General features: G+C 36.4%; 1 protein-coding gene across 5 annotated transcripts in view; it reads right to left on the bottom strand.

The window, feature by feature from the left end:
* The window catches only part of Gria3 (glutamate ionotropic receptor AMPA type subunit 3), a 259,149-nt gene that overhangs the window by 125,870 nt on the left and 107,138 nt on the right, over positions 1–26,141 (bottom strand). For all 5 annotated transcript variants that reach the window (XR_004604537.2, XM_076918780.1, XM_034485108.2 and 2 more), the window contains one exon: positions 4,334–4,521. Coding sequence is in view for 4 of the 5 variants with exons in the window: in XM_076918780.1 (XP_076774895.1) it covers positions 4,334–4,521 (188 nt within the window). In the remaining variant the exon portion in view is untranslated. The remainder of the gene's footprint in view (positions 1–4,333; positions 4,522–26,141) is intronic.

Below are 26,141 nucleotides of genomic sequence, written 5' to 3'. Positions count from 1 at the left end.
CACACATGTGTATGCATGTGCATACACAGATGCAATAGCAAATATTGAAAAAGGAGGCCATGAATTTAAAGAAGTGTGGGAAGGATATATGGGAAAGCTTGGAATTAGGAAAGGGAAGGGAGACATGTTGTATTATATTATAATTCCCAAATAAGATAAAAAGAAAGAACTATTGAAATTGGAAAAATAAAACAAATAGTGCTCTAAATCTTGGGCTTAGGATCTATAGTTTATAAATATTCTCTGAGGTCTAAGAAGTTATCATTGCCTCATTTGACTTCTCTGTCAATTTCTATGGTAGTTCTCACACTTGTATCTATCATTCATTCCGTGTACATTAACTGGTACACAGAGATACTAAAGGAAGGTCAACATCTAACTGATTTTCTTCTCTAGTAATATATGAAGGCCTCGAAGAGTTAAAAAAAACTTTGGGGAGCTGGAGAAATGGCTTAGCAGTTAAAAGCACTGATTGTTCTTTCAGAGGATCTGGGTTTAATCCACAGCCTCCACACGGCTGCTCACATCTATCTGTACCAGTTGCAGTGGATCCAATACTCTCACACACAGACATACAGGCAGGCAAAACACCAATGCACATAAAATATAAATAAATTTTTAAAAGAACTTTGGAAGAAATGGTAGAAGAATTTCTATTAATCATATAACTATTTGAATATTCACAGGAAAATAAGACTATATAGAATATAGTGTGGATATTATGTTATATAAAACTTTATTGAAAATCTGCTTATATTTGAGTAATTGTACTACACTACCATATTTTCATTAATACCTGGTGGATATAGAGTACAGTATGAACTTTATGCTTAAATCTGATCTATTGACACCGGTGTTAACGATAGTGTTATAATGACACCGGTGTTAACGATAGTGTTATAATGCTATCAGAGGATCTTTTATCTCAGATAGTCAAATGAAACATGATTTCCTAGAAGATTATAGAATGTTTACCAGAAAAACTTAAATAATATTGAAAACAAAAATGAGGCTGTCTTTTAGAAGAACTTAATACTCACTGAATTATGAATGTTATCATTGTTGTAAAAAATCTGTGTCGTATATACCATGTTTGTCAGAAGAATAAACTCTGATGAAAATATTCAGTTTCTTTAAAAAAATACCATGTTGAAATTTTTTTACTTAAGTAACTTGTTTAATGAGAAATTCATTTTATATAGGAAATGATAAATAAGAGAAATTTTATTATTGTTAGAATAGGAATAAGCAGAGCCATTTTAAAGATTTAAAAATGTATATTTCAGCAATCACATTAGGTAGCTACAAGTACTTTTCCCTCTTTGTCAGTAGTTCTCAACCTGTGGCTTGAAACTCCTTAGGGATTGCATATCAGATACCCTGCATATCAGATGCATCAGATATTTACATTATATTTCATAGCATTAGCAAAATTACAGTTATAAAGAAGCACTGAGAATAATTTTAGGGTTGGGGGTCACCACCATATCAGGAACTGTATTAAAGAGTTACAGTATCAGGGAGGTTGAGAAACACTGCTTTGGATGGAGCTGTAGCCAAATCTCAGTGCAACTTAACAAATTGTTCTTCATCAATGTCTATGCTACCTAGATTAGTCAGTACCATGCAGTTTGTAGGACATTCTAACTTCTACTTTGTAGAACACATGGTCTCATGGGAGCTACTCAATGGTAAAGAAAGCAAATATGTGTTGCCATTTTTATTATGGTTTTTTAAAAGATGATGAATTAATAAAACTTCATAAAGGCTATTTTGAGGAATATTTTCAAAGTAAAGCTAGAAGAAAAAAGACAGAGAAGTAAGAAATAAAAAAAAAAACAGAAATGTTGAATTTTGGTGTAAGAGTTTGATTTTCCTCCTGTGATACTGATTTCTCTCTCCAAAATTTTATGCCTCTTAGAGGGGTTTGTATTAATCTTGTGTAGTAGAACAAAATATTTTTTTTCATCATGTAGATGAGGAAACTAGGGTATAGAAAGTTAAGTGTCCAAGGGTTTAGAGCTGTATAGAAGTCAAAGCATTACCCACCCCTTATTCCATTACATAGAACTGAAAAACCCCTCGGTCAAGTCTAAGTTCCTGCAAATCCCCAGACCTTTAAGAGGGTATTGGCTATTCCAGAAGGCAAAGTCCCTAATGGAAAAGAAGGAAAACAAAAAAGTGTGACAAGAGAAGATGTTCTTCTGTTTGGGGCTACTAAGTAGGTCACCCACTAAAAGGCTATTTCGGTCTAAACATTTTGGAGGGCATGTAGTACATAGAGCAGCGTCACTGACCTGATTCCTCATTTTTAAGATCTGAACAAATCAAAGAAAGGTTTTTCAGTGAGGGAGAGCATGGACCATTTGTGTTGCTCGGGTGAATGTTAGTTAGTTGAGGACCTAACCAGGCTTGTGCTCTAGATTTTTCTGTGAGCCATCAACCAGTAAAAGCAGTGCTGAGCTTAAGCAAGGGTGTAGCTTTGTATTTCTAGCCTGTAGCACCTGGAATTTCTACCCCCTACCCCCAACTCTTTCCCTCTCATTCTTCTCTTGATTTTTTTCTTTTTTTTCTTCCCTTCTTATAGGGGTATTTCTGACACATTTTTAATATTTCATTTCTCATTTAAAAAAAAAAAAAAACTTCTCATAGGCAAGGCTGCTCACCATGATCTTGCTGGCTCCTGGGCACATTAGGTTGAATTAGATTTCCCTTATAGTTTTGTTCATGGTAGAGACAGAAACTTTGTTGTTATTAAGTGGCAAAATGAGACTTCTAAGGAAACAGAAAACTTTAATGTTTCAGTTTGGCCCTCTCCTCCAAACATAGTGTCCATCTAGCTTAGGATCAATAGTCCTTGTAATTTTATTCTAAAATTTATGTATCCATGCTTAATAATGAAAACCTTTGTGACACATTGGATTATATTTTTAAAATCTTGTTTCTTTTTTGAAGGATTTGTTTATACTTTTAAAAACGCTTTTATTCTTAGAGAATTACATACAATATATTCTGATCCCACTCTTTTTCCTTCCTCAGCCCCTCCCAGATACTCTTCCCTTTCCCCAGCCACCTAAAACAAATCAAAACAATCAACCAAAGGAAAAAAAACCACAAATACCCATGGAATGCAATTTGTATTGACCAACTATTCCTGGGCACAGGGCCTGTCCTGCAGTGTATTTGATTTATCCAGTGTCTTTCCATAGAAGAAAACTGATTTCCTCTCCCAGCAGGTATCTAGCTTCTTAGTTAGGGGTGGGATTTTTGTGTTCACTTCTCCTTCTGAGTGCTGGGATTCTGTCTGCTTCAGCTTGTGCATGTCTTATGTAATTTTGGCTTGTTCTTTTTTTTTTCTTCTTTGCAACTGTTCACACTTTTAAAACCAAAACCATTTTTATTATATCACCTTATTTTTTTAATATACAGTATCAAAAATATGGTATAACATCCAAAAAAAGAGAACAAGAAAGGCTAAATTTAAGGGAATAAGGAAGGATTGGATGCACATAATGGACATGAGCTATGGACGAGGACCTAAAGCTAATTTTTCTAATTCTAATTCTGCCATTGAATCTTTTAAATTTTGGTGGTAGATAAATGCATAAAATGTTTGATACCAAATTGTAAATTTTAATGTAAAGCTTCATAGTTTCTATTTCAAATGCCAATTCTAGTATAGAAGTTTGTTGATCTATATAGACTTTGGGTCTGGTTAATTTTGGCATGTAATATTTTTATTTCCAAGGTTTTTTTATAATAAAGTTTGTGAAATTAAAAATGTGCTAAACTATTCTCTTCCCACCTACTAACCCAGAAGGATAATTTAGAATGATATAGTCAATTTGAACTTTGTAAGTAGTATCTACTCACATTCATCACCTATAGCTGGTGTTCCCTAGAAGGATCTGAGGCAGTACATATTCCAGTAATGAGAAACAAAAATCCTACCTGTCAGCCCTGCCTAATCTATTGTCTGTTCCCTGTTGGGCTAAAAGATATAGGGAAGGACAGGGATTACTTTGAAATAACCAGCTATCTATTAAACAGAGGAGTGGAGCGATGGATTTATCTGATATGTAGCATTAAATTGCAGAGACATTCAAATTAATCATGCAATGCAATTTTTTTTTTATCAGCTTAAAGTTTTCTTTTCTTTTCATTCCTTTTTTTCCCCCCTGCAGCCACTAGGGAGGAAAAAGGGATTAGAGAGACTATGAAAACTGTTGGCATGCTTATTCTGTTGGCTACTTAATTTATTAGCAGATATGGGAACTGCCTCGGGATAATGATTTAACATGCAGGCTGGGAGAGGACTAAATCTCAGACATACCTGTTCCAAAATTGTGTTAATCCTTTCGACTTCACAGTCAATCAAGTATCGTTTTTCCTGCCTTCTGTCCATTTCTTCAATGATGCGTCTGAATTCCTGGATGTCCTTTATGTTTCCCACAGACCTTGCTGTCACTTGCCAGTTGTTTTGCACTGCTGCTTCCATAATTGCTTGTAGGATGGAAAACCCTGAAGGAAGGAAAAACAGCTAAACTAATTTTTTTTTCTCAGAAAAATATGTCTGTAGGTGTTAAAGATTCCACTGAGTTTCTATTCACAGCCCATTGGGTCTCTTCAAACTTTATCCACTGGAGAGACTAAGAGACCTCACAGCTTCAACCTCAACTCTCCAGATGGTTGGCACCTCCATCATGGTGTTTTGTTTTAAAGGAAAGAATATTCTATCATTTGTGAGCACCATGGGGATAGGTGTTTATCAAGTCCCTTTTGTTTTGACATGCATTATCAAAATATCTATGGAACGAATGCCAAAGAACCTCTTAGTTCTGGCTCTGATTTTCTCGGTTGCAGTTGAAGCTTAGTTTCTTTCATCTTTCACTTAATTCTGCAGAATTACAGGTTAAAAGAAAACCACAACAAAACCTTATAAATAACTACTAGTGCTAGAGCCTTATTAAAACAGACTGAACCACACGTGGATGTGACTATTGAACAAGAGAAATTGTGTCTCCCAGATAAAGTCACTATGATTTTGTGAAAGACAGCCTCCAATATAGACTATTACTTTTTGGTTGCATTGGAATTCTATCAAATATTCAATAGAAATATTTTTTGTGTGAGGTATTTTCCTTTCCCAATCAAATTTACCAGGAATTTCTGGTTCTGCATTAGCTAATTTAGATCTGATAAACATTAGCAACTAACCTCCTGGAGCTCTGTTCAAAAAAAAAAAAAATGAAAGAGCTACTTGGAGTTATAGGGAGTTCATGCTTCTAATGTCAGAATTTGGGAGGCTGATGCAGGAGGATTGCCAAAAGTCCAAGATCACCCTGAGGTAGACAATAAGATTCTATCTTGAAAATTCAAAATCAGCCAGACAGTGGTGGCACAATCCTTTAATTCCAACACTTGGGAAGCAGAGTAGGGGGGATGTCTGTGAGCTCAAGGCCAGCTTGGTCTAAAAACAACCAGTGTTAAAAAGAGAAGTCTTGTCTCAAAAAGCAAAAACAAAAACAACCACCACCACCACAACAACAACAAAAAAACCCCAAAGTCCAACCCAACCAAACCACCACCACCACCACCAAAACCCCCAAACCAAACCAAACAGACAAATAAGCAAGCAAGCAAACAAACCTTCAAGTATAAAGTACAAAGCACAATGGCACATACTCTGTATGCACATCTTCTTTTAGAGTAGTCACATTTCTAATAATATATTGTATCTCTACTTATGTTTCCTGTATGAACTCATAATCTGAATACAATCTCATCAAGAATAGAGAGCTTTATTGGGACATTATCAAAACAATCTCCCTACTGCCAATAGGAGTGAGTGATAGACATGATTTGCCAATCCCAATTATCCAAGACATAATAGTTCAATGGCCACAGAAGCAAAGGATGGAGGAGGTGGTGATTCCTTTTGAACACACTCCTGGTTCTCTGTCTGCTGTGGTGTAATCAGGCTGTGGATCAGAGTCGTCCTCACTGTACCATAGAAAATGGTATTGACATTTGGAGAACATGCTTCAGGGAGATGGCAGTAGTGACTCAGCCGGTCATTATAACTCCTTTGTGTGCTGGGTGTGTGCAGGAAGAAGATCACAAACGAGACCCAAGCACTTGGTAATTTCCAAATGAGCAATTTCAGCACAGGAGCTCAAAATTACAGATCAGAGCAAATTACCATTGCTTTAAATGTTAATTCTTACTCTTATAAAACCAACTATGCATATTTATTTCTTAGATTTACATTTTCATGTGGGTTTCAGATGTACTCTCTGCTTCAGTGGGAGTTGAGGGCACATAGTGGGCCAAGGCATGGGATAAAGAAATAAACATAGGAAGAAAGAGATTAAAGTATGTAGAAATCTTTCTTAAGCAGTGTATAATAAGGCCTCATTATTTTGAATGCCACTAATTAAGAATTTATGAAAATTCAGTAAGGACTGTGTTGAATTTTATTTCTGGACTATTTATGACAAAAATATTGGCTTAGTAATAACAGTAAAGAAATTACATAGGGATTCTTTGATATATTTAAAGTAAACCTTTTTAAAAGAAGGGCTCTTTAACAAAACACAAGTGTTCACATGTTTAGTAGATAATCCAAATTCTTGTCTTTAACAAAACACAAGTGTTCACATGTTTAGTAGATAATCCAAATTCTTGTCATCTCTGCCTAATGAACCTTGTCCACAATTTAAGATGACAGGGAGGAAGATTAATCTCTTTTCCATGGGACAATCTTCTATGTGTTTGAGGGCTGTTAACATGTCTCACTTTAACCTTGTCTTCTCCAGGGTAGAGATGCCCCAATCCTCAGCAATTCCTTTTATGTGATGATAACTATTTTCCTTTCAGTTCTACTCTTTTTTTTTTTTAAATGGATAATTTTCAATGTTTCTAAGTATATGTTAATTTTGCATAATAACGGGTTTCATGATGACACATTTGTACATGAATGCAAAGCATTTTTATTATATTCATCTCCCATTATCCTGTTTTGTGCCCCTCCCATCCCCACTACCTCCTTCTTAAGTAGTCTCCCTTCTATTTTCATGATATATTTAAAAAAAGTCTGTGAGCTTTACTAGGGTTGCTTACAGGGACATGGGTAAGGGGTTATTTATAAGAGCATAACCTTCTTACTAGTGGCTATGCTACTGAAGAAAGTATCTCTCCCACGTTTAGTAATAATTAATTGACTGTAGATATTCGGGAAGGATGTAGCTTCACAAGTCTCTCCACACTGGATACTATTATATGCCTATAAGCCCTTAAGGAGGGGTGGATCTTCAAGGACTTTCTCTACTCATGACAGGATGTTTACTTGTCAATATTTTATTGGTCTTGATATTTCAGATATTATCTGAACAGTAAGTGTAGATGGCAATAGGGTTACTGCTCATTTTGATGTAAGTTATTTTAGTAGCACAGACTTTCTTGGGGGGTGGGGAATCCAGGGCCATATGAATACTAAACTAGTACCATATCACTGAGATATATCCCCGGCCTGGATTGATAATATATTTAAATTAAGACAAATTCTATTAATTTGTACCAAGGTTGGGTTCAGCAGAAACTTGTTAGCTCTGATAAAGTTTTAACAATTTTCTGTGTACGTGTTAACGTTCATTGCATTCTTACCCTGCTTTTGTCTTTCTTTAATCTCTCTTCCTGGACTGGTCCTTACTTATTGTTTGTTTTCATGTTCTTTCAAACTTGAAAAAGGGATACCATCTACTCACTTAGTATTTTGTTACCTATTTAGTGTAACTGCACACCTCTCCCTTTACCAAACATACTCTGCTACTTGTAGACATTTCTGGGTGTTTCTCCTCTACCTGTAAACGTTCCTTTAATGACTTCTCATTAATATCCCCAGATATGCCTTATTTTGTATTCAAGATAAATCAATCAAAAGCAATGAAAGGGCATTTTGAATAACTGCATCACAGGTATTTTAAAATGCAAAACAGAATGTATTAAGTATATTATAGTGAACATGCATACCCACACTTGTGCATGGACACACACACACAAACACACATGATTCTATGCTAAAGTTTAGTTGTCAACAATGTGCATACACTAACAAAGGAAGATTTCCACTACAGAATGGAAAAAACCTAACCAATTAGCATTTATAATATAGCTTTATTATTATATTATATTTTATTTATTTTTGCTAAAAAAAAAAAAAGCTCATGCTTGTATATGTTGGGGAAAAATCTGCAAGAAGTATTAGTGTTTTCTCAGAGACACAGAATTATGAAGATATCCCATATTCCAAGTGGTTATATAATGTTTGGTTCTTTAACAAGAGGCAGGTATTATTCTCTGCAAGGATAAAACTGATAAGACTTTAAAAGTTTGGCTCATGGTGTCCTCTCAGAGTGTAAGCTGCTAGAATATTCTGATGACAGAGCAACACTCTGCAATGTGCTTCTTCTTAATAAGCAATGATTTTCATAGATCTTTTTATACTTCTGTTCTTTGAACCATGGGAATGTGTTACCTAATCAAAAACTCAGCAGAAGCAGCACACTGATTTTTGATGAGTGTGTTGGCTATGAATCTTTCTTACATTTTTTTCCTGAGAAAGTCACAACTGTGGCTTAGCAACTACACTGTTCTTTTCGTTGCAGTTTCCCAGTGTCTTCTTGAGCTGTTGCAATCTAGAACTCGAGGGGAATGGTCAGCTCAGTTCAGTATATGTCAGTGAGCAATTCAAGCCAAGTTTTTATTTGTTTTCATACCCAATTTATCATAGTTTCACTGACTCTGTTCCAGCTGACCAAAGCATAAATAGAAGCTTGAGGGAGAAAAAAAGAAATGTTTGACTTGGCAGAGCAAAACCAGGTGCTAGTGTTTGTAGGAGGTGAGGTTTGCAACAAAGTCTTGGCTTTGTAAAAATAAAGCCTGCTGTTTTAGCAGCTTCAGGATTGTCATCTGCCCTGCATGAGTTTTCACATGCCCAGCTTTGCAAGTCTCAAAGCTACTTTGATTTGAGCAGCAAATTATCTCATCTGGATTTCAAACCACCAATGCTGTTCTTGCCCTTACTCCTCCTTATTTTTAAATGGTGGGATTTACCATATAGAAAACTGGCTGATTGAGAGCTTACCCTCTGCATTTGACCAAAGTAACATGGGAAGATGGCAGTAAAGGAGGGGCAGGGAAATTAGGCAAGAGGAACTGGATCAGAGTCAGTTGAATTCTAGTGCACTGCTTATTGAGCATTTCTTGGCAAACAAGCAGACCATCTTGGTTAAAGGCTGTGCAGGGATGCTATTCTGTGCAACTAGATCATCATTTGGTACCAAAGAGCTAGCTTACTTCTGCTGATGGGAAAGTTGTTGGTGGAAGAGAGATACCTGACTTAAGGTTGTGCCTCCTCCCCAGAGCATCCTGCATCCAATGACTGGTAGCAGCAAAGTATAAAGGCACAATCATTCCAAACTTCCAGTGGGATAACTAATGGGCAACTTTAGCTTCAGAGCTCGAATGCCTTGGCATGGGAGTACCACAGCTTTCTTTTACTTAGCCAACTTCACACTTCTCTGCACAAGTGCTGCCAATGAGTAAACCCACCAAGAGCCTTTTGGCATATGAATTGACATTTCAACATCTGTTCTTAGGAGTACTCAAACCATGGCCATTAGTTTGACCTCACAAAAGGGATGACAGCAGATACCAAAAGCTCTCAAACCTATATTGTGAAAATCATGTTCCCAGGGAAAGAAGGCCAGGGTTCCTTTTTTTTCACTGTTTAAACAAAATGTAAAAATATTTCATGCTGAACGAATTTAGTATTTTCTCTGAAAAATCAACAAATAGGAAAACAGTCAACAGGATTTTGGCATTCAGAAAATGGTGATGAAGACATCCAAGAAAATATACTGACAATGAACTTCTCTCTGCTTTGTATCTTCCAATAGGGGCTACCAGCACCTGTTCTTATTTAGAACTTGCACTCAGAGTCATACTCTAGGTACTTCTGACATGGTCTCTAACATTGTCCCAGATGACAGAAGTCTAGTATTTATGAACAACCTTTACAGAAGTGTTGATGACATTTATAAACATTTGTGCCTGGTAAGGTTTCTTAGAGGGTTTGTGACAAATTTTTCAAAAGTATCTAATGGTTAGGTCTTCCTTTTTTGTTTTTTGACTATCCCCTTTTGACTCCTAGAATTTCATTTAGCATATGCTAACTTTGAACTTACTATGTAGCCAAGGCTGACCTTGAAATCAACAAATACTAGGAGTACAGGCATAAATGACCATATCTGGCAATATTACTCTTATTCTGTTCCTTCCTTTCTTCCATTTTAAGATTCAAGTTTATTTCTTGAGCATTGCTTCTTCTTTTTTATATTTCTAATAATGTTAATGTCTTTATTGTGTCCATAACATATGCAATGTCTTGTTTAACTTAGCTTATTGTGCTTTTAATGTTGCTTCTAGTACATTTTGATGAGCATGTGTCTAATGTTTTTATGAAATTGGTATTCTTGTTCACTCAGATGAAACTAGCCAAATGAAAATTGCTCTTCTATTCTTATGTTTGTGGTTGCCTGGGCTGCAAACTCCAACCTTATACAACCTCATACTCTCTATTTCTTAAATGTCTTTGATCTGCATGGACTTTGAAATAAATTTATCTTAAATGCTGTGGCAAAATAAGGACATGGACAAGCTTGATATAGAATATGAAGGTGATTTCAGAGACAGAGGTGAAAAGGGAAAACATAGAAGCCGAGGCAGGAGATGAAGACAGGCCCAATCACTCATTTTGTGTTGCAGCTTGCCGTGTCTAGGAGGCCAGATGTATAAAAATTTGACCTCAGAGCCAATAACTCAGAGTATGATTATTCATATCACACAATGTACTCCCTTAAAAATAACCCATAGCAATTTGGACCCATGCTTAGTTTAGTTGTTCTGTTGTTGCTAGTATTTGCTTTAGCTTCATTTAAACGGTTTGGTCTCATGAAAAGCAATATAGTGAGTGTCTAAACTTAAGATGTTAATACAGAAAATGTTAAGTATGTAAAAAGCTTTCCATTGCAAGATCAAAAATCCCTCTCTGTTTGCATATGAATGCCAATCTGTGAATTTTATGGAACATGATAAAAACAAACATTCATTCACCCCAACCCAATTTACTCATGGCAAATTAAGATTTTCATGGAGCCTTTGTTCTTCATAACTGTGTTTGTTTAAGTAATTCTTTAATTAAGAACTGACCCTCTTCAAATCTTCTTTTTCTTATAGCTGCATTATTAGGATGGCCCTTGGCTAATTTGTGGAATCAATGAATATAAGGTGCTTACTGGCTTTGTGTCCTTTACCTCTTCCTTAAATATATTTCTTTCAACTCAGAGCATGCTCTTTACTTGTGCTAGACTATTCAATAGTTTAACTCTGAAACCCCCTCCATAGAGAATTTATATTTTACAAATTTGGGATTAAAAGTCTTAAAGAATCAAGTTTTAATTGAGAATTTGTAGACCACAATAATTGGTTGCATATTGTTTGGCAACTTCAGGTATTCCAATTACCCTAATATCTCACCAAGGGAGGCACCTGCTACTTGTCAAGTTTAAGGGTGGCTCTGAAGCTGGCAGTGCATATAATCCTACATTTTCCATTTTTCTTGTTCATTCTCTTCTTCATTCTGAACCTTGTCTCCCTGCTGGTGAATTATGTAGTTCACTTTCCTCACCCTATGCTGAGAAAAATATGCCCAAAGAGATATGTCAGATTCACTGAGTGAATGTACACTTGCTTCACATTATCAGCTGCAAGGGAATTTAGAAGACCATCTGGAGTAGATGTGTTCAACGTCTAGGAAAATCAGAATAGGCAAGCGTCTGATTGTCAGCCAGACACTCTAGGTCTGAAATAAAAATATAAAAGCAACTGGGCTTTGGGGTAAAAGGAGCTTCTACAGTGCTGTGCATAATTCTTTTATATTTTTGTATGCTACTTAGATAATTGTACTGGGATCACTTGCAATGCAAATTCACCAAGGGCAAGAGTCAACTACAAGCTGTACTGTGGACTGTTGAACACTTAATAGATGTTGTCATGGTTTGAATGTGCAATGTTCCCCACAGATTCTCGTGTTTAGAACACTCTGGTCTCCAGCTGGTGGTGCTGTTTTGAGAGGTTCTCTAACCTTTAGGAGATGGAGACTAGCTAGAGACAGAGTGTCTGGAGTAAATCTTGTCCTTGTTCTTGTTCCAGGTTCATTATCTGCTCAGATGAGAACAAGCAGACTCACACTCCTGTGCTATGTTTTCTTCACTATGCTGGACCGTGCCCATAAGCCACAAGACAACACAAACCCTTCTTCCCTTAAGTTGCTTTTAGACAGGGATTTGCTTCTAGTAATGAGAAAAGTAACCATGTAGATAGCATTCAATAAATCTCCCTGTTCACTAATACTTTCTTGTTTGGTTTCTTAGCTCTGCTGGAAGTAGTAATTTCCAATGTTGAGTCTGTGATCAAGTAGTCTCTTTTATGAGAAACTGGTAAGTGGACTAACATTTCATGGGTACCTGCAGAGGGGCAGTGCCATAGAACCCAATCAGTAAATGTGCTTGGCAGTTGAAGTTGGATGATAGTGGGGGGAATGATATATGTATGTATCTCCACAGGCATCAGGAGCACATACACACATACTTGCATACAAAACACACATACGGGAAAACAAATCTTAAAAATAGAAAATTAAAAATACCTGAGGAGTAAAGCTAAAATTGTATTTACCACAATACATAAAGAAACTATTTCATGCATGCAATAATTTAAACATGGCATTTGACCATTGACGTTTGGAGATGATGGCCAATCTAACATAGTCTACAGGATGGATGTGAGAGCCCAGAAAAACTATCTCAAGCAGATATTTTCCTTGATAAATATTATATGACCTGAGTATTGATGAATAGAAGACTATTGGATGAAAGGTAAAGCCTTATTAAGAGGACAGTGGGGGGAAAATAAACATTGGTGGATAGAGATGTGGAGGCTATAAGTAGTGCCCAAGAATTTGTGGAACTAAGACTAATGAACCAAGCCATAAACTAACACCTGTGTAGATTGCACTGGGCCTTGGTACCAAATAAGAGGCCTGGTGTGTAAGAGAAGGAAGATATTTTTTTAATGCTCAGGCTTGCTGTGGACTCTATGGCTTCTCCATACAAGGGTATTAAATGAAAGGGGAAGTGAGTCTTCAAGGAAGTCACAAAAGACTTATAGGCAAAGCTAAAAAGAATGTATCTGTCAAAACGTTTCCATTGAATGTAAGCTTTTACTGTTTATCAAAATTAATCACTATCCAGAAGATAGCAGAAATGTCATTTTATATCAATACTGAAAGTTAAAAATAACAGGCAAAATACATGAGTACAGGATCTATTGTTGACTAAAATTTTCCTCTCTGGTTTACAGTTTCTCATAAGTACAATGAAGAGATCAGGTTATTATTTGTTCTGGCTCTCATATCTGAAAATTGTAAGAGATGTGGAATATTTTTTGTTCCCCTCTGAGAGCCTGATGTCCTGCAACTCAGGTACAATTCAATAATTTTGTCTGGAGGCCAAGATGTGAAGAGGATGAAACATTAGTTTGTAATCTTCCTTCACAGTTCTAAATACACCTTTTCTCCTGCTAGACAAACCCAACTGAAAGAAAATGAACACTCAAAATAGGGTGACCTTGGGATACTTCAATGTGCTTTTAGCATATGTAGCACAGGAAATTGTGTATTTACACTGTACATTTCTCTTACTCAGGCAGAGTTCTACAATGCAGAGTTTTGTGACTACCTGAAAATTCCTTTGGGTATTTGGGCCTAATAGAACACATATGACACAATCAATTTAAAATGACTTTGTATGATGTATCCCTAACCTAAGTTTCTTTGCATGGTGACATCTCTCTCATCACCTACAGAACTGACCTGAAACCATTATTTTTTTTGAAGACTAGGTGAGTTTTGACATCTTTTTGGTACTTCAGAGACTTCCCTGCTTCCAAATTCAGCAATTTCTTCTGACTTCCTTATTTTTGTTAATTTCCTAGTTATAAATTCTGAGTGCTACCTTGGACTTCTTTGCCCTAAGCATACGTGAGATAAAGTTAATTCATGTTTCCTATGTCTGTGTTTTATTCCCTGTACAACTAGCTCCCTTGAAGCTATTATTAGTATATGCTTCGGCCATTGCAATAATCCTTCCCCTTCCATCCCAGGTGCTTGTTCTTCTGATTATGTTACAGCCAAGTCCATTCTAAAAAAGTCACAAGTATTCTCTTTTTTTGCAGGTATTAAAAATGTTTGTTACTTTCTCATTCTAGAACTTAGTTTCTTCTTTAGTAAAATGATATTCTATTTCTAGGGGTTCCCTAGAGATTTTATAAATAGGTGCAAGGTAGAAGGAAAGATGAAGAGAATGCAACTGTACTAAGAGATAAATGGGGGCTAGAAGTTAGAGATGAAGAAGGGGAAAATAAGGCAGAAAACCTCTTTAAATATTTCTGTTCATTTCCCCTTACAGTTCCTACTTACTGTCTCACTTGGAAATTGGCCCATTGACTAGAGAGTTATTGGGACTTAAATCAGTGAAAGTTTAAGCCACTTTATAATTTGGCCAGCCAATCTGGAGGAAAATGGCTAGACTCATAGACTAGACAGACAGAAGCTAACCGACACTACCAGTTCTGGCTTTGACTTTACTTAGTCAGAGGATATATCCAGCTGGGCTATTTTTTTTTTTTTTTTTGCAAAGGATAAACAGCCACATGGCTGGGACTGGATTTAGAAATGTTTCAGCCAACTAGAATATATAAGGGCTTTGCAGTGGTCCAAGACCACTAACAAATAAAGTCTCAAATCTGATATTGGATTGCTGGGAAAGTTTATGGGGCTAGAAATTTACTTGACTAAAATGCACTTAGAAATTATAAAGTTAGTCCCCACAATGGTGGATTAATTGAGAGACTCGTCAGCCATGACTTCAAAACTTGTGTGCTCATTCAGGTTGAATTCGTAGCTAGAAGTTTGATTTCACTAGCCACTATTTTAGCTTTTCTGTATGATTTTTGAGTGAGAGATAAAGTTGTAATATCTTATGTACATGGAAGTATTGATCTGATGAAGAGTTAAGTATTTACCCAGGGAGAAAAGAGCTAAAGAACATGGTGAATCAGTTAATGGTAAATGTTTATTTCTTTAGTGTGGAGACCCCACCAGGGGTAGTAATGGATCTGCACGGCAAACACTTGTTTCCATGGAGCCACTGGGATGTGAAAGCGTGGTGCCGCTCTGGATCTTCAAGCTGGCCTACTTTTAAATCTGTGTTAAATTTGCCAGTGTGTTTTAAAACTGTTTGACAACTCCCTTAGGCCATAAAACATGTTTATATTTTGGATTGAAGCCGGATAATCATAATACCCTGGAATCTTCTTAGGGAAACCTTCCAATCTGTAGTGTTTAACTCTCCAAATATCAACAAGGGAGCATCTTGTTACTTGCAACAACTTGGATGAATCTGGAGGGTATTATCTTAATTGAAATGAGCAAGGTACAGAAAAAAGTATTGTACCATCTCATTCACATATGGATTCTAAAAATGTTGATCCCATGGAAGTAGAGAGTAGAATAGTTGTAACTAGGAGCTAGGGTGGGTATAAGGACAGGTCATACGGTAATATTGGTGATAGGACATGTAGTTAAAATTAGAAGGAATTAGTTTCAAGAAATATATATAAAAGCAACTATAGCTAATAACAATACATTCCTGAAAAACACAGGATGAATATTAAATATTCTCACCATGCAATGACTATGTATTCATTATTTAGATTTAACTGTTTATATACATTCTGCCAATTTTTGGTACTTCAATATATATATACATTCTACCAATTTTTGAATGAGCTGAAATGTATAAAATTATTGAGATGTTCCTTAAGATTGATTGATTAGCTGTTTTGAATGAAAAACACAGAGTAATGCATGGGACAGTGATTTGGGCTTGATTTGGGGCTTTGTGTAGGAGAGAAACAAGCCAGTTAATTTCTATTGAAAAAAACTAAGCAACTGTACAAGTTTTGCAATTCACACCTTAGAAGAGAAATAGACTTTCCCCGTCTAGTATTTTATTGATAGGATTAGTGACACCTGGGTTGTCCTCAAGGATTACTTTGCTCTCTACTGAGGAACTCAATAGTGTAAAACGCACATTGCCAGTAACCTTAGAACCATGACAACTGCTCAGCTTAGCTGGCCTCACTTGGACAGAAGACTTATTTCTCAGTATGAAATAAATGACTTGTGCCTTGGATGATCTAGCTGCTTCTTCTGTCTTAACCACTGATGCAGATCACAGCATGAGTGATAGGGTGACAGCAGCCCTCCTGAGCCACTGTGAAAGTGGATGCAATGAATGGAGTGTCTGGATGCAGAATGAGTTTGGTCGGTAGAGTTGGCTTCAGAAAGCAGAGAAGGTACCCAGGATGGCTTATGCTAATGACCCAAATCCAAAGAAGGGTAGCCTATGCCAGGGCCTACTTTGCCATACCTCTGTGCAGATCTGGCTATGTTTCTTTTAGCCTTAATAGGAAAGGAAGTTTTTGTTAGTTAAGAGGTTGGTGTGCCAGTCTCTTATTCTAGACACACTAGTTGGGTTTAACTCATTCAGAAATGAGATAAATGTTCCTTCTCCTTATAAAAATCTTAATCTTACTGACAGAAATCATAAAGATGCTGTCCCTGTACAACTTTATATATGCCCTAGGGATAAGCAACATTTGCATTACCAAGGCCATTTGTTAGAAATGCAGACCCTTTAATTCCCCCCTACACTTATTGAATTAGAATACATTTTTTAATAATCTTCCCATGTGGTCCATTAGCACATCATAACTTGAGTAGTAATGGTCTTGTCACTACTGTATAATTACTCAAACCCACAGGTTAGTTGGTTAACATAGATGGGTAGTTCAGGTGCATGAAAGGCTCATTATTCAGTAGATATAACAGAGGGATGGGTTAGGAGGAAAACGAGCCATATATTGGCAAAGTTTCGAGAATGGCCAGCTTGTTGAATAGATGTCCACAAAAAGCCTTTTAACAGCATGTTGAGAAATTTATGCAGTTGAACTTGTGGCATACCAAGTAGCACATCAGGATCTTCATCTTCTGGGGATAGGCCAAGGCTACAACCAAGGCAGATCAGATGAAATCCCAGCATCTCTAGGCTAAAATAGACACTTCCATATTCACTTTAAGCAGACATCCTAATTTTGTCTATTCTGTTGTCTTTCCCATCATTTATGGAGACTCCCAAGGTCTGTAGGCAGACTGGTGACTATAGCAGCTCCCTGTACAAGTAGGAAGAGCTGTATGCAGACAAATCTGTGGACTGCAGCTTGTAGCACAGGCAGACAATCTAGAGGGACTGTATTCATTTATTTCTCCCTGCATGGGTGGCATGAAGGAGGTAGACACCTGCTAGGGATCCTTCAAACTTGCTCAGAAGTGGAGAATGGGTAATTAAAGCCACCTGGGGAAAAACTCTAGCAACATACCTCTGTCCTATGTGAAATACTGCTGGATTCCAATTTTTAAAATCTTCCCAAAGTTTGGGCTTCCATGGTTATTTTGAAAGAATAGATTCTGTCAATCTTATATCAATTTCTACCAACTTATAAGCCATATATATTTTGGCTGTTTTGGACAAAGTACAAAAACCCACATGAAAATACAGAGAAATAATATCTTTTATAAGTATCCCCCCCTTCTAACCCCCACTCCAGTTTAGTCAACAAATGATATGGGATAAAGACACAGTTTTCTAGCTGATGAGACTTTTGCATCGATAATATTCTGAAAGTGGCCTTCAAGCTGCTCCAGATTGTGTGAAGGGTGAAGTTGCTGTGCCAACTTTGTTCTGGCTTTGCCATAATTGTGGCTGAAATGGATATGAAAGGTATTTATAAAGTATTTCCTGTCCCCAGAGCTTGAAAGTCCCCTGTGCCATTTTAATTTGAGCCATTTGGAGTGGAATAAAATGAATGCACAGAGGAGGTTAATTATCCTAATTAGAAAAGAAGTAAAACCATGGTCCTTTTAGGTCAGGGATTTGGACAAACCTCCCTTTGCTCTGCACTTTGGGCACTAGAGAGTTACTTGAATGCCAGAGGAATCACAAAGCATTCTCTCCAGTCCTCTGCCAAAGTCCCTGGATCACGACAGAAGGGGATTCTTTTTTAGGAAATGGTGTATGATCAGTCTGTACCCCAGAGCCAGAGAGAGGGTTATCTGGAAGTGGCAGGCAGGGGGCATAGCTCAATCAAGATAACTGTGTTGGTCCAATTGCAAACTTTCCTACTTTGTTTTGGATGCCAAGAAAGCTCAACATAGCTTGGAGGAATACTACTGTTGTGAGCATTTCAAAAGATGTGCATCATTCTCAGAGTTTCTTGACATTCTTTTATTCTGCTGGCTAAGGCTGTGATGGTATCTTTTTTACAAAGCATACTCCTCTTGATAGGGAATGCTGGGATTTTCTGGTTCAATGTTTTGTTGTTGCATTTCTTGATCCCCAGAGGCAACACCACTGTGGTCTCCAATGAGACATTTATTTCTAGAATAGATCAACCTAGCTATCTTTTAAAAACATGTTTAAGATGAGATATCTCTGTCACACAGTAGGTACTTGCTCATGCTGATTTACCCCTCCCTTCCTACTAGGTAAGAAAGAATATGTTCAAGACAAAAGAATAACCTGTTCTGCTTCCTGACTGATATTTTCATATATAATATCTGTTCAATTTGTGTTCTGGTAATATAGGGAAACATAATGGTAAAGTACTGATTTTTCAGTATTGAAGGTCAAATTGGTCAATTAGTCAGACAGATATGCTTTTAAATTATCCACATGCCATGGGATGAATAAGGAAAGAACTTAAAACTCCATCTTTTAAAATAGACCCTAGATTGTTGAGTGATCAATCTGTGGGTCTATGACAGTTTGCCTAATCCATACAGAATAGTCCAAAAACATTAACACCAATGACTTTTATCAGAATGCTGGAGAAAGTTTAAGTCTCACTAGACAGACTACCAAACCCTGATTCCTCCTGCCTTTTCTTCTATATCCATTTTATCTATTCAGTCTTGAGATTTACTGTTGATTATTTGCAACAAGGATAAGAAATTCAGGATATGGACAGTACTGAATAATGCATACATTTAAATTTTCTTATATTTCATTTTACAAGCTTTTTATATTTTGTATTTGAATGTATCTACATGATGTGGGGATGTTAATTTAACTGAAAAGTCATGGTTCTAGAGGAAATTGGAGATGATCCCAGCTTTTTACACTTAACTTTCATGCATGTTGTGTCTTTGACTCTCAATACTCTTCATCTCCATCTCTTAGGCTTATACAGAATACTTGTCCATGTGCAATTGCTTCTTTCCAATCCTCTCTGGAGCAGACAGGATGGTTGTCAGCTTTAGCAATGATTGGAAAGGGCTAGGGATATAACTCAGTGTCAAAGTGCTTGCTTAGCATTCACTGGGCTCTCAGTTTCAATCCCTAATACCATAAAAATCAAGCAATCAATAAACAAAAACTATGAATGCAAATTTTAGAAGTAGAAAATAAACAGAAATTTTGTGGCTTCATAACAGCATTTGGTCAGTTGTCTCACAAGCCTGATGGCCAAAATTCAGATCTCCAGAACCCATGTAAAAATCCAATATAGTATTGCATACACCTTAAATTCCTGCACTGACTGCTATAGAGAGATGGTGGACAGAGACAGTACAGTCTCCATATCCATGCTGGCCAGTTGGGCTGGTATGTGCAGTTGCAGTGAAGAAGAGATCTCATTTCCAACAAGTTGGAAATTTCTTTCTCTCTCTCTCTCTTTCTCTTTCTCTTTCTCTCTCTCTCTTTCTCTTTCTCTCTCTCTCCCTCTCCCCTTCCCTCCCTCACTTTCCTTCTCTCCCTCCCCTTCTCTTTCTCACATACATACCATGCTCACAAACAATTGACAAAAGAGGCTTTCAAGTTGTTCATCTCTTCACCAAAATAAACAAAGAAAATGTGCTTGACAATGCACAAAGGACTTCTGAGGTAACTAGTAAGATTCTTTTTCACTGGTAGTAGTTTTACAGATATTTTATAATTAATTTACTTATGCATTTGTTTTATACTGCCTCCCATATTTATACCACGCTTAAATATAAGCAAACCATGAGAAACAGGTCTTAAACTAAAAATAAGGATTTGTGAAAAATAGGTGATACATCTCAGAGTCATTTTGGTACAACATGGAAGTAACTGCACATAATCAGGCAAGTATGATACAGGAAACAAGACTTCCAATGTCTTGGTATTTATTTTGGAGTATGAAGTATTTTTTTTAATCTGTAGAGATTCATATGTTGGGATATAGAAGTGATATAGACACTGTAAGGTAGTTATGGGTTTTTAAAAATATCTTGGGCGTTTGTTCACTGCTATTGTTTTGCTAGTTTTGACATTATTCTTTTCTGTAACCAGAACAGATATGTCACTCTTCACTAGGCAGAATCAGTAACAGAATTTTCCTTTGTGTTTCAGTTGGTATGGGTTCAAAAATCAGGTCAGGTGGTATACAATTGATTTGAAAGTGATTTTTCCACACTGAGTCCTACATTTAATAGATGAGGTTCAGGTAAGCTTCTGGAAAATTTCTTTTATTATGGGAGAAAGCATCCAGGGGCTATGTCTACTTGGGGACAAATTTTGTCATTAGAGATATTTAATACTTCTAGAACTTTTGGAGATTGTTTTGGGTATTTTAGTTATGGATCCATTTTAGAGAGAGAGAGAGGGTATAGAAATACATTTGAACCTACTGGCCAAGGAAATCTGAAGGTACTCTGTTAAGACTGGTGTCAAATGCCAGGGCTCCCTGTGATGTACCTCTTAGCAAGTAAACTTATCTGTGTATTTCTTTTGTCTGATATACTCCAAAGTTCTCTTCTTGCTTTTCAATTAATAATACAAATTTAATTTCAAAGTATCTTGAGAACAATGTAGCCTTTTGGAAGCAGCTGCCAAACTCCTTTATTGAATTCTCTAAGCTGCTTTTCCATGCTTGTCAAATGCATCCTGGTCTTCTATGGGAGTGGTCCTTACCATTTCAAAGATACTTTTCACTGCCTTTCTGTAGCCTTCCATAGGTAGGTAAAGAAAAATATCTTAGTCAACCATTGCTAATAGTCCTGAGATGGCTCTTTAGCCTTTGTGATAGTCCTGAGACTGCTCAAAGGCTAATAATAGAAGGACAGTGACTGAATTATGGTTCCTTTGAGGTAGGCTCTGATCAAATTATTCTGCTATAATTAATGTATATAATGCTCTATATACAGAGGTCAATCAAGGAATTACAAAGGCAGTACAATTATTGAACATCAGAATTATGAAAGACTTTAGATACCATCTAATCTAGTCTCATCTTTTTATTTTGCACGGGGTATATGACATACCCAGGAAATGGTAAGTGAGAAGGGAGGCAGAGGAATATCTTACAGTAACATCTATACAATTTGCCAAGCACTTGGATATTGAATGGAGGTCTCTTTGTAGTTATTTTATTGTTATTGAAATGCTATTGTATCTCTAAATCATATACCTCCAATTTTCTTTCATAATAAATTTGATCAGATAAATAACATGATTATTTTTGTTGCCCGAATCTTTGAGTGTCTTAGGATTATCATTTCAACATAGGTATTAATTACTCAGGTCTGGAGAAGTCAAAATTGGAGGCAATCAGCCTGACCCTGGAACAATCCAAGGAAATTGTCATTTCTACTAAATCTCTGATGTTGCTCGATCTTGGTTATTAAATGTTTATTTTTAAAAAAGACTCTGGACAGACATTCTGGCCATTTGACTCATTAGATTCTGGTTAATTTAAACTTAAGAATAAAGGAAAGCCAGAATGTCATGGCGCCTGTTTTGTGTTGACCAACTACTCTTAGGCATGAGGCCTGCCCAGTATTTTTTGTTTTACTAGTTCTTGTTGGTTTGTTTTGTTTTTCTGTTTTTGTTTCAGAGAGGGAAGGAGGGAGGGAAAGAGAGAACATGAAATGTAAGATGGTGTATAGTATCTGGGAAAAGTTGGGAAATGGGTAAGAGTTTGATCAAAATATATGAAAAACATGAATAGTTAATACCAAAGAAAGACAAGCATTATTTTGGAACTTGAATCTAGACTGACACATTACAGGCCTTCAGTAAAATTTTCATGGGCTTTGTGCTAAAACTAGGTCCTTGGGACTAGTGAGCAAGCCCCACCAGAGAAAGAAATTGTTTGAAGTATATTCCTGGTGTATGGAAGTCAGAAATTGTGGTAGCAACCTTGCAGCCAATAAATACTATCTTGTTTCAGGGTGAACCTATTTAGAATGAGGGACAATATAAAGCTTGAATCATCAAGGGAATTTCATGGAAGAGATGAAATGTTTGAAATCATAGTACATCCCCAGGTACATATTTCCTTGGATGTTTAAATGACAAGTCATGATTTATATCAATGGATGAGAATTTATTGCTAACAGTAGATGTCCTGTGGACAATTTATATATTCTTAATATGTTTTCCTGGATACACATACTGTCATTTAAACCTAGGTAACAAATTCCCTGGACATGGTCTTTTATTTATTTGAATGATCCTTGGCTAGAAAGAAAAAAAGCTATCTTATCTGGACCAAAACACTGCTCTGAAAACACGTGAATGATTTTATAATTTGGTTGGTCAAAGATGAATCTAAATAATTCTTACATTTAATGTGCTTACTCAGTAACTTAGAAAACACTCTTTCTTGGTCCCTCAGCTAGCCTTGTTTCAAAGTGTCTTATAACATATACCAGAATAAAATATGAATGCATTAAAATTAATTTGATCTATAAAAATTTTCATGGCTACTCTTATAAGTGAAAAATGGTAAAAGGGTTAGTAGGGAAAAGTTTTTGGTTTTAAACCTGGATATGAAATATTCCTTAGAAACCTAGGTCATAGGAAAGAAATTCTATTGTGGGAGACTAATATTGAACACTAGTCCTTTAAGGTTTAGACAGAGGGTAGAACTGCCAAGGGAAAGCCATGACCTTTGCAGAAGCTATTTTCACAGCTTTTCTCTGAACTTGTCAAGAGATTAAAGACCTTCAGTGGAACATTCTGGCTTATAGGGAATGATATCAGTGTTAAGAAAGGGCATGGGCCTGTGTTGACCTTAGCATCTCTTGAGACATACAAGAGTGTCTCAGAACAGCTAGAATGACAGAGGCATGTAATGATCTTCAGAAAGTTAGGAGTCATCTTTACCAGTAAGCCAAATGCCTTCAATTACATCTAATTCCCACTTTTCTATAGTCTAAGGCCTGTGGGTAGGGATAATATTATATGTAGGAGGAAACTGAGGCCCATAGAGAGGTATGTTGTTATAGACAAAAACAAAACACTAAAGATATGTCAATTTCTATTGTACCTTATTTGTATCACATAAGGCATGAGAGAAGAGAAATATTTTCTATCATGGAATGTAGAGTTGAACAGCATGAGTTCTGTATCTTACCAAGAAGATTTTGTGTTCTGTCTCTACCCACTCACTGGCTGTGTGACTTTTGAAAAGTTATTCAACTTCTGTGTATGAATGTCTCCATTTATAACATGGAGCCTCAGACATTTATTGGATGGTTACTATATACTGTTCCTATTTCATGCATATTAATTCAACATATAACTGCTTTATGCATATTAATTCCTTTAATCCTCATGACTTCTTGTGAGACACTATTTCATAGGTGAAGAAACTAAGGCACATGGAACTTAAACATCTTTTCTATGATAACAGAGCCAGCAAATATTAAAGACAGGATTTAAAGCCAGACCATCTGCCATGTTTAGCAACTCTATAATACCTAGCACATTGAGTTGGCATGAAGATTAAACTGGATTATGTGTTTAAAAAAAGCCAAGCCACAAGCATTGGCAAACAATAAGTACTTGGTGAATATTAGCTATTATTACTGGTTTTCTTATATCTCAACATACTGACTAGTAGCTTATTGATTCCTTGTCCCAATAGCCTTCTATCAAAAAAAAAAAAAAAAACCAATAACCTACACAATCGTCTCTATGATTGCATTATTTGCAATAGAAACTCCACAATTTGAGATTAGATTAGGGATTATTTTTTTTAAATTTTTTTTTAAATTTTAATAAATTATTATTTGAGATTAGATTAGGTAATAATTATGGGTTTTCCTTTGTATTTCCTATAGAGTCAGAGGGACTTAGGAGATGTTTTTGAATTAGAGCATACAGTGTGACTGCTGCTATTATGGGATGAACAGATAATCTTGTAGTGTACACATGAATCACATGAGAATTTTGTATATGTGGACCCTGGAGGCCTAGAGTCCTACATCTGAAAAGGATCCAGATGGTAGCAATGCTTTTGTCCTATGGACTCCATTGACAGTACCAAGGCTATATATTCTAGTAACATCAGAGTTTTCTTTATAGCTGGTATGGTTTTGGAGAGGTGTGGCTAACTACAGTTGATAAACAGTGAGTAGGTATCACTGCATGAAGTGAAATCAAGCATTTTATTTGTGTGAAGAACAATATGTAAATGAGGGACTATTGGTGAAAAAACCCATAAATTTAGCAAGCCATCCTTAAGCACATTATACCATGCATGGCTGTGTGCTAACAGTTCCTGTGAATGATGTAAAGATATGTCTGAGGTGCAGGCTGTACGTGACTGTGGGCATTGTTGGCTTTGGTACAGTCTTCCACTTTCTGATCCAGTAAACTAAGAGAACTTTGCACGTTCTAATTGAACTTTGGATGGAAAGTGGTGTAATTATTATTTGTGTACACAAATTAGTAATGCCAATTATGCCTATTTAGTGTTGCTGGTTGTAGTTAACACTGTCTTTTCTATTACACATTATTGGCATAATTGTGTCAAAGTAATTGCAGAGGGCATACAGCATGACTTTTCTCCTCCCATTTAGATAATCTGAGAGTTTCAGTGTGCTGAATAGTAGCTAGAGACCAGCACACATATACAGATTTGGGTGTAGGGGTGGATGAGGCAGTGGGAATGTGAGAGGGAAAAGGGGAAAAAAGTTTAATGAATATAGTAAAAGAGAACAATATTCAAGAAATGTATGCTTTTCTCAAAGTAACTTCAGAAGAGCACAATAAATAGATGGCACAATTGGATAATAAGGACATTGGGCCAGAGATCAGGTAATATACAACTTAAGTTGTTGTCCTCTACATTCATCTGGTACATTCATCGGGTTGGGAGATCATGGGAGAGTTGCCTCACCTCACTATGCCTGGCAAAGTATTCATACCATTTGTTAAAGTTTAGATACAAAGCCTTTGTCTAAGGTAGTAGGGGAGGCACTCTTTCCAAGGGAACACACCAACTGGATATATAGTATCAAATGGTCATCCCTAATAACATATATGCAGGTAAATTTATATGAACTCAATAGGTTATATTTAGGTACACACAGACACACAGACACACACAGACACACACACACACAGACAGAGAGACAGAGAGACAGAAACATGGACAGAGAGAGGTAGGCACATAATAACAGTGAAAAAAGGCCATGATTTTTAAAAAAAAGGGTAGGGAGAAATATTGTAATTATAATCTCAACAATTAAAGATCTGAACTAGGTATGTTGGTAAACACCTTTAGTTTCTTCCTCTCACCTTGGAATGGAGGGAGAATGATGTTTGGTTTTTCATCATACATAGAGGGAGTTGGAAAAATATTTAAATGTGTGCCCAATAATAGTTAATCCTACCTTGATATTTTTAGGGTTTTTGTTGAGATAATTTATTTAATAAAATATGTTGCCCCACTTGTTGAATATTTTTTTTTCATGTGTCACAGAAAGGACACATTTTATTCTACTCATGTATGGCTTATCTTGTGATATATTCCAACATCTTAAAAAATGGAGACAAAATAGGGGCACAGGAAATTGGATTGCTTTCTCC

Source organism: Arvicanthis niloticus, chromosome X (assembly GCF_011762505.2).
Source record: "Arvicanthis niloticus isolate mArvNil1 chromosome X, mArvNil1.pat.X, whole genome shotgun sequence".
NCBI classification, from domain to species: domain Eukaryota; kingdom Metazoa; phylum Chordata; class Mammalia; order Rodentia; family Muridae; genus Arvicanthis; species Arvicanthis niloticus.
Note: the sequence above shows the minus strand (reverse complement) of the source record. Positions and strands in the feature narration are given on the sequence as shown.